This window comes from Octodon degus, unplaced genomic scaffold (assembly GCF_000260255.1).
Source record: "Octodon degus isolate 3935 unplaced genomic scaffold, OctDeg1.0 scaffold00051, whole genome shotgun sequence".
Taxonomy (NCBI): Eukaryota; Metazoa; Chordata; class Mammalia; order Rodentia; family Octodontidae; genus Octodon; species Octodon degus.
This window is the reverse complement of record NW_004524627.1, coordinates 3,699,338-3,709,196: the sequence shown is the minus strand read 5'-3', so window position 1 is coordinate 3,709,196 and position 9,859 is coordinate 3,699,338. Positions and strand designations below refer to the sequence as shown.

The window sequence follows — 9,859 nt, the reverse complement described above, 5'->3', positions numbered from 1 at the left end:
TTTAGAGTTGAAATGTATATGTATCCCTCACTTCAATGACTTTCTCAGTCAGTCTTAAATTTCACCAGTAAACAGTGAAGTCTCAAAATATATCAGTCAACAATATTATTTTCATTTAGTTATTAAGCTTTGTAATTTACCCACCCTCAAAGGTCTAGCCTTTAAGAAAGTGCACTTGGGAAGAAAATGCTGTTACATTGGATAAGACACCCAGGGGTTGCTCCTCTCTCATAACACTATTCCAGTTATCCATTTTCTATTGTGGCAAAATATAACAATGTCAACAATCTCTTTTTAGCCTATTTGGGTTTACTCTTAAACCCTTGCTGTATGATGATATTATGTTATTTTTTATGCTAATTAAAATCCACTTTAGCACACGACCTCAAACTTTCATATAGAAAGAAGCCAATCATGGTTATGTCATACACTGAGTAAAGGTAAACATTAAAGAGAACTTGGAAAGGGGGGAAGGGTGTTCCTAAGCTAACCCTGATTATGTAAAGAAAATCCCCCATCTAAATGATAAAAGAAAAGGGTAATGCTTGTACATTTTATTAGTGTTTTAAAATTAGTGAGTTAAACTGTCAAAGCTTTGATTTTCCTTTCATGTGTGTCTGGGCAGGTCTAAGCCTCAGGTGACGCCCTTTTCCCTTCTCCTTCTTTTTACCTTCTTTTGCACCTGTCCACTGCAGGCTCCCAGCAGTCTCAAGGAGTCCAATTTTCCTGCTCTTTTTCTTTTTCCTCCTCCCACTCATGCCCTCCTTTTCTGTGCCCCCTCCCCACCCCGCCCTTCTATATACTGCCAAGTTGGGCTCCTTTTCCCAGGGATCTTTCACTGCAAAAGAGCTCACATCAAAGGCAACGGTTGCGCAGCAGCAGTCAAACAGCATTACCGTTGTCCCAAAGATAACCCTGAAGAGGAACCTGCACTGAGCCTTCCCGAATGCTGGCTGACTGTGGTCAAGTGCGGGAATGATTTTTATGAGTGCATGGATAGAGAACTGTCAAGGGCCCCTCTGGGTCACTTCCGAAGAGCGAAAACGTGTTGAGAGGAGGTCGGTTTAAGATTTCAAACAGAACCAACTTCCCCAGCGAGCATGAAAGGACTTGATTAGCATATGTCAAGAGGACTCGCATATATACTCGGTGTGTATGTACACAGGACTCTCATCTGACCAGTGTGCGGAGGTGGAGCCCCAGCCCCCAGCCCCAGTAGTGGCAGCGGCACCTATAGATGTTTCTGCAAAGCCAGCGGCTGGCCCTCACCTAGCCAAGGAGAGAAGATCGCTGCAAGACAGTGAAAGCTCTCCTGCTATCTCAGTGCACAGTCCTTCCAGCGACCTCCCAGAAGTAACGGGGCATCAACTTTTTGCGCTCGTTTTACTGTAACTGCCGCCCATCTTGTTACCCCGCTGCACTTTTTATTGGGGAGTCTTTTCGGGATCTTCTGCCTTTAGCTCTGGCCCCTCCATGGCTCCCTTAGCCGAAGTTGGGGGCTTTTTGGGAGGCCTGGAAGGCTTGGGCCAGCAGGTGGGCTCGCACTTTCTGCTGCCTCCTGCTGGGGAGCGGCCGCCTCTGCTGGGCGAGCGGCGGGGCGCGGCAGAGCGCGGTATGCGCGGCGGGCCGGGGTCTGCGGAGCTGGCGCACCTGCACGGGATCCTGCGCCGTCGGCAGCTCTACTGCCGCACCGGCTTCCACCTGCAGATCCTGCCGGATGGCAGCGTGCAGGGCACCCGGCAGGACCACAGCCTCTTCGGTAGGTACCCACATCCCGCCTGTCCCCCCGTGGCTCCTCTTCCCTGCCCGCATGACTTTTCTCTTGCTTGCCGGAGAGGGGCAGAGCTGGCGCAGCCCAGAGCCCACCTGGGCGCATCCCAAGGGAAGGACGTGCAGGCTGGGGCTGAAGGGCGGGCCCGCTCGGGTCAGGGAGGAATGTTCCTGCCCTCCGGCTGTCAGACTTGCAGGAAAAAAAGAATAGGTGGGTGCTTAGGGCGCTCCTTGCTCCTCTGGCCTCCCTACTGCTTGAGACACTTGGACCTGGACGCCGAATCCTATTTTTTTTTTCTCTTACCCTAATCTCGCAGGCAGTCTCATTATTTGAAAACTACCCGTTTATTATTTTTCCTCCAATTTCCTTTCACACTTCCCCAGTATCACCTACTTTTCAAAAATTAACAACAGGAAGTATTCTGCTGCTTCAAACACTTCCACGCAGTTGATTATTCCTCCGTGGCTACTGTCAGGAGATCGTTCTTGTCCAGGACGCGAGCATTTAAGTCTCTGCCTAGAGAACGGTAAATGTTCACCTGAAGACGTAACAGATTAACTTTCCACGGGCACCATTGTTACAGTCTGGCTCACCTGACTGGAGTTCTTTGAGCTAGAATTCTATCTGGGTGACAAAAGGAAGGGAGGGGAGTGTGTGCGGCTCCTGAGCATGCTCAGTTCGTCAGCCAAAGTCCTCTTTAGCAATTACAAAACTCGAAAGCAATGATCTTGATATTGGCCTTAGCTAAGAGGAAATGGGGAAAGGAAAGAAGATATGGGAACACAGAACAGAGAGAGGTTTGGTAATATCTCAGGCAGTATTGCCTAGGAGCAGACAAGTGATTGTGACAGAGCTTGTTACAGAGGAGTTAGGAGTTAGATTAGGAAATTTATAAGGATTCTACTGTAAATTACTTCCTAGCTAGCTGTGTAACTAACGGGTGACTTCATAGTAGGAGTCTTAGGTGTTTGGTTTTTTCTTTCTTAATCTGTTCAATGATGGATTAAATTAGGATATCTCTTTAAGGCACTTTCTCATGCTAACATCCTAGGATCTTTTCCGCATACCTAAAAATTTTCTTGGATTAGAGTTAACTTACTAGCACTCTTGAGAGATTTTGATGATCTCATTTGTGCTGTCACTGGAGAAATTCATTATCTTTTACATAGATTCTTTCCATCAGCAATATGAAAATGTAACATGGTTCTCCTTTCCTTTGCTCTATAGAATTCTTTGAGAATCTGAATTAAGAATGGCCCTGTTATCTTGTCCTCTTCCCCTTGTTTGCCTTATGCTTTTTTTTTTTTTTTTACTTGTAGTACTCATTGAAAGTTTGGAGAAGTGTAAATCTCCATTTAAGGGGCATTTGTAACTTTAGATGCCAACATAAGCATGTGGTGGTCATTTGGTAGCACTTAAAGGCTTAGAAAATTAACTTTTTAAAACCCATATGTTTGCAGCTTCCACTGATCTATTCCAAATTCCTATTGACTATGAGTCAAGAGTGTCATGACCTAGTGGCCAACCTGGGGTCATGTTTTTTTTTTTTTTTTTTTTTTTTTTTTTGATTGAGGTAGCTAAGATTCTGAATCTAAAGAACTTTGCCAATACCAGGTGGCTCATTTCTCTTTAAGAATGACTGCATGCTACTCAGGATAGAAACAAGGTCAAGATACCAGAAAGATTTAGAAATGGACACAATGTGATAGGTAGAGAAAGTAAAAGTTAATCTTAGGAAATATTCAGACTTTCCTGACAAACACAGTATAGATGTGGAAAGTCTTCCTTTAAGATGCTATTAATTCACTTGTGATCTCTTCATTGACAAGAATTACCACTCCTACTTTGTGTCTCTGCAAGGCTGACCCTATACAAAGAGAATAATAAATAGTTGGAGACTTAATAACATTCATCTGAGATTTACATCCATTCCTTTAGGGTAGAATGTTGCATGTCAGAATTACCATTCTGCTAGCACATGTTTTTCAACTACAATTTTGTAGAGTTAGTAATTGCAAAATTACTAGTTAGGTTGTTTTTGTGCTAGTTAAAGTTGCCACTATTGTGGAAGATTATATAGAGCTACAAAATATTCATTGCTGCACAAAAGGACTGTAACTCAGATTAGTCTGGCAGTCTAAAGGAAGGAAGTCTTTATATGATGCATTGTAGTGCATCCTAGCGGCCTGTTATAGCTTAGACATCATTATTTAGTACCAGGGTGTATAGGTGAGAAGACAGTTCGTAATACTGCATGCATCTTGTCTGGGTTTACCTTCTTTTACTAGTATCTGAATTTTTAATTATTAAATTATTTTGCTATTTTTCTTTCAAATTTATTTCTGTGTCATCAGACAGAATTTTGAAAAAAACTAAGAATGGCTATTTAAAATATTAAAAACATTTTGATAATTTTACACTAATTTAGCCATGATCAAATAAAAACTCAGAATTATGATTGGAAAATTTCAAAACTATATTAATAAAAGATAAACAGGAAAGTCTTATGGAGGTTAAAATAATTCCCTATATAAGTTAATTCTGTGTTTAAAGCAGTTTTTCTTCACAGTAGTACTGTAGGAAGACCTTACCTAATACATAAACACGGACTCTTTTTTTTTTTCTAAAGCTTTAGCCTGAGATCAAACATATTCCTTTAAAGCTTTTTCCTTTATTCTCCCTTATTCTCCATAGATTTGTCTGATGTGGTTGCATTGTGGGTTGACTCACCTGTTTATTATGATTTTTAAAAGGGCTGGCTTTGAAAATGATACCAGAAAGACAAAGTACCTCCAAGTGTTTTTATGGGACACTGGGCATTAGAAAATCTATCTAAAATCTGTGATTACCTCTTGAGGAAAGTTTTTCATGTCTACTCTTTGTAAAGGAATTAGCTTACTTGCCACCTCATATTATAAATAAGAAAGACTTGTCAAATCGAATTTAAGAATCAAATGATTACAAATTACTATGTAGTATACTATTTCCTTGAGGAGAAAAAGGATCAGAATTATAAAGTGTGGCTAAAATCTCTAAGAGGAACACAAAAACACATAACCTTTTTCCCATCTGTTTCACGGACCATTGCAAAATTACTTATGCTTGGTTATGTATGAGGTTTTAGATGTTGCTTAATAAGTTTGAAACTACTGACTATAATTATTCTAAGAACATGTGTAATAATACTTTATAATCACATATTTTTGCAGGATGAAAATATTGTTTTAAGACGAAAATTAAAATGTTACTATTTACTATTTTACTAATTTACTACTTAGTTTCCCAGGAAAAATGAATACTTAGTAAGATGTGTTGTATAATTTCATTATAAGAAAATCATTTCCTTCTATTGTTCTTGAGAACTGATCTAGTCTACATTCTAATAAGTTACTCAGTTCCTGTTCTTTGAAACACAAGTGTATCAATGTAAATCAGATATTTAAAGGAAATCAAGTTTTATGCATGTTAGTTATACCATACTTTTTATTTGGAATGAAATTTAATATAAGTTAAAGGAAATATATATTAGTGATTATATTTTGAATTAAACCCTATTGATATATTTTATAACAATTATGTGTCAGGGTTCTATTTTTGTTCCTAACAGGACTCTCTTACAGATGAGCTTGGTCATGAATTTGGTTTTTCTTTACTCCCTATTCTGCAGTTGTCATCATGATGGCTTTCTTATAGTCAAGGTCTTCCTGTGACATCTTATCTTCTCTCTGCCTTAGGCTCTCTATTAGGAACACTGGCTCTTTCAAGTCACTTATGGACTATTTAGTAGTGTATTGTTGCTGTGAGATCCTTGATAGCTCTAGTGTTCTACATGATCTCCTCATAGTTTCAAAGGGCTTATTTGTCTTGCTAAGAATCTATGTTTCTGCCAAAGAGTAAATTAAACTCTGGAGAGAATAGTTTTCTATATCAGCAAGTAGTCAGATTCTGTACTTTCCCTTGGCCTTGGGAGTATCACGTGTCCAAGCAGGAACTTGTACAATAAATCAAGAAATGACTTACGAGCAAGAGTCAGTCTAACTGGTACACATTTATACTGTTTACAGAGCTTAAGAAGGGGTGAAAGGGTGAAGGAAGGAATCTATTGAGGAAGGCAGACCCAAGCATAGAAAGTATGGCAACACTTTTCCAGCAGCCCAAAGGAAAGAACTAGACAAAGGCATTAGTCCAAAGGTTACAGTATGCAGCAAAAAACAAGCAAAAAAAAAGCTACGGAGAGTTTTTAAAATTTTTTGAACTGTGGTGTATTATTGCATCGAACAGAGCATTTTCAAAACTAGCTTCACCAAAAAAACCCTAGAAAATTATTGGTAGCAAAATCTACTTGTATGACCCAGTTTTTGGCATTTGGCTATCACATACAATTAATTATGAAGTCTTTTTACTTCTTTGAACTTTATAATTTAGTTTTTAAAAAGTCATGTCATAGGAAACAACATATTTTGTATCTGTAAAATATTGAAAATGTTGTACTGTCCTTAAACTGTTCTGGAGTAGAAATACTGGATTAGGACATAGGAGATATAAGATCAAGTATTAGTGTTATTAATTACAAACGTAATGCTTCCTAAGGAAGTCAATAAGCCTTTATATACCTCAGTTTATTATTATTATTATTATTATTATTATTATTATTATTATTTTAGGAAAGGGTCTACAAGGTGTTCAGGATCTCACTACTAGATTGGACTCATAGTCATCTGCCAGTTTACAGCCTCCCAAGAGCCGGGATTACAGGCGTGTGCCACCACGCCCAGTCTCAATTGCCATCTCAGCATACCCCTGGGATGGGCTGGCATAACAGGCTGGGGGATCAAACCTCTTGGGCCCCTGCACCTGCTTGCAGGTGCTTTAATCTGCTGAGGTATTTGGCCAGCCCTTGATTCTCAGTTTTTTATGTATAAAATAAGTATGGTAATATCTTCCTTTCCTATCTTAAGGAATTGTTTTTTAAGACCAAATGAAAAAGTATAAGTAGAAGCTCATGATAAGCCATAAAACTTTTGTATCCATGTAGAGCATGCTACTACTAGAAAAAGATTGACCTGATTCATTGTAAACAAAAGCAAAATAATTAATAGACAATGGCCATAACTAATTAATAGAAGCATGGAAGACTAAGTACTTTTCAGTTTTATCTATCTATCTATCTATCTATCTATCTATCTATCTATCTATCTATTTCTTTATTTTATTGAGAAACAAATATCAATGAGACAGTTTCAAAACTGATTAATAGGCCAGTTTCAATAAATAATACGTTGTAGATTTTTATCATCTTAGTGGTTATCCGTAGTACAAGATGCAGACAGAATGTCCTGTCCAAACACTATTAGTACAAATCTTTCTTCTCATTGAATACTTTTCAGTTTTAAATATATCAATAATGTGCTGACTTATGACATCTTCAATTTTTTTTTCAAATTTTTTATTGTGTGTGTGTGTGTGTGTGTGTGTGTGTGTGTTCAGCTCAGCCCACCAGGGGGCGGGGCTGGCTGGCATGTGGTGCTGGGGGATTGAACCGCGGTCCCTGTGCTTTGCTAAGCTTGTTCTAAGTAGGTGCTTTAGACCACTGAGCCATCTCACCAGCCCAACATCTTCAATTTTTTGAATTCATAAATGTGTAAATCTTCATCATCTACATTGCATATGACAAAATTGGAATTCAAAGTAATGACTTACCTAAGCAAACTAGCTAGTATATTGATCAATTGGAATTCAAACCCAACTCAGTCCCATGTAAGGTTTCAAACTTAAATATGGATGTACGCGCAGGTTTTCTCTTTTTAGCTTTTTTACAAATCTGAAAAACAAGAGTGTCTTAATAATAATTACACTGTACTTTTCAGCTTAATAAGGACTTCTATGTATGAGTCCATCACTAGATGTACCAGTATTGATACACTACTGTGATTTATAAGATTTTTATTACTTATATATTCATTAATAAATACAAATCATTGTTTTGTATATAAATACAGGTATCCTAGAATTCATCAGTGTGGCAGTGGGACTGGTCAGTATTAGAGGTGTGGACAGTGGTCTTTACCTTGGAATGAATGACAAAGGAGAACTCTATGGATCAGTACGTATTATTCCTTATTTTTCTTATTATTCTTGAAATCATGGCTATTTTGTAATTACTTACCTACTAATAATGTTTGTTAGAAGAAATAAACAAAATATATTTATGAACTGGGCCTGGTAGTGCACACCTGTAATTCTCACACTCTGGGAGGCTGAAGCAGGAAACTTATAAGATAGGCCTAGCCTGAGCAGTTTAGAGGATTAGTGAGACTCTATTTTAAAAAAAAAAAAAAAAAAAAAAAAATCAAAAACCAAAAACCAAAAAGCATTATTGCTGCCTTGATATCCTATATCAACTCAAAATGTTTACATTTCATGGTCATGTTGCTTTTTAGAAAGAGCCAAGGTCACGTGGTATCAGGTCTGGTGAATACAGTGGATAAATCCAGTAATATTTCAATGAGCTCATCTTTCCACTAGACGATGCACAGCTGCTGTATAGGTTATTACCCTAACCGAACCCAAATAAAAATATATCCCGTTTTGCTTTTTTTGATAAGAATATAGTTACAGGCAAAGAAATAAGATAAAATTGAGCTTTCTGTAAGAAAGTTATTTGAAAGATAACCATAAGCTTTAATCATATCTTATAAAGATGCTCACAAAAGAGGACTTGCAGAACTGTTGTAGAAAGTGACCATAGGGCTGGGGAGGTAGCTCAGTAGAATAAGTGCTTTCCTGGCAAGTGCAAGGGCCTGAGTTTAATCCCTGGTTCTGCAAAAAAAAAAAAAAAAAAAAAAAAAAAAAAAAAAAGAAAGGAAAGAAAGTGATTGCAAAATGGAATAAGTATGTTTGAAGCAAGAGAGAATATTTAAAGGGGTATCTATGGCAATATGTCTTTTACTGAATAAATTTTTTGAATTTGAATATTTGCCATCTTTATAATTTTGGATTTATGATAAATATTTAAATATTGAGTTTAAAGCATTTCATAAGTATAAGTTCTTTGCTTTGTTTTCCTTTCTAAACAAAACAGCAACAGCAACACAAAAACTAGAGTAATGAGACAGTATAAAATTAACTCTACAGCACAATATCAAAGATATTTTTTTAAACAGTAGTCTTTATTTTCTTTTTTTAGGAGAAACTGACTTCTGAATGCATCTTTAGGGAACAATTTGAAGAGAACTGGTATAATACCTATTCTTCCAATATCTACAAACATGGAGATACTGGCCGCAGGTATTTTGTGGCACTTAATAAAGATGGAACTCCAAGAGATGGTGCCAGGTCCAAAAGACACCAAAAATTTACACATTTCTTGCCTAGACCAGTGGATCCAGAAAGAGTTCCAGAATTATACAAGGACCTTCTGATGTATACTTGAGTATGACAGTGTCTTTATCAAAGAATAAATCCACAACTACTCCTTTTCATCATCGTTCACATCATTAATAACAACTAAGGAAGATATTAAGAACATTACAGTCTTTTCCACTGGAAGACTGAATTTGGAAAGAAGACTAAGAAAGAATATCTGACTCAAAGTAGATCGAGATCATTCTTTAAAAGTGGATTAAGTTTCCGTAGATACATTGACTCTGTCTTTACCAGTACATTGAAGGTGAAAATCAGCAGAATTGTGGATAATGGGAACCTCACCTAATTTGCTACTGGTACCTCACCTCTCTGGATTATGTTTACTTTGAAAGTTACATTAAAAATAGATACTTCATGTTGAAGAAATGGATTGACATAGTTGGCCATGACTGCTACCATGTAAATTTTGAGGACCTTGTAGCATTTTTCAGGATATGGCATTATATATTTTAAAAAACACTGGGTGACCATGAACTCTAAAACATGTCATACCAAGATAGAAAGTTTTTAAAAGAATGGACTTATTTATACATTTTCAACTTGCAAATATTTATAATATATTTATTTATTAAATATTTTATTTTTTACTGGTGTATGAAGACAATACAAAAAGTAAAAAAACAACAAAACATACCTTTAATGTGCCATTACTTTGTTGGGTAT

General features: G+C 37.3%; 1 protein-coding gene across 1 annotated transcript; it reads left to right on the top strand.

Annotated features, from left to right (window-relative positions):
- The first annotated feature begins 1,424 nt into the window (after positions 1-1,424).
- Fgf20 (fibroblast growth factor 20) lies at positions 1,425-9,274 on the top strand. Its single transcript, XM_004633054.1, has 3 exons — positions 1,425-1,759; positions 7,771-7,874; positions 8,958-9,274. Exons 1-3 carry the CDS (start codon positions 1,474-1,476, stop codon positions 9,201-9,203), a joined length of 636 nt encoding a protein of 211 aa, XP_004633111.1. The 5' UTR covers positions 1,425-1,473; the 3' UTR covers positions 9,204-9,274.
- The last annotated feature ends 585 nt before the right edge of the window (positions 9,275-9,859 follow it).

Bases quoted from the DNA above. Each gene is read 5' to 3' on its own strand.
- Fgf20 (XM_004633054.1), top strand. From the start codon at position 1,474: ATGGCTCCCTTAGCCGAAGTTGGGGGCTTTTTGGGAGGCCTGGAAGGC. The intron at 1,760-7,770 runs GTAGGTACCCAC...ATATAAATACAG, and splicing joins GCAGGACCACAGCCTCTTCG to GTATCCTAGAATTCATCAGT. The intron at 7,875-8,957 runs GTACGTATTATT...TTCTTTTTTTAG, and splicing joins AAGGAGAACTCTATGGATCA to GAGAAACTGACTTCTGAATG.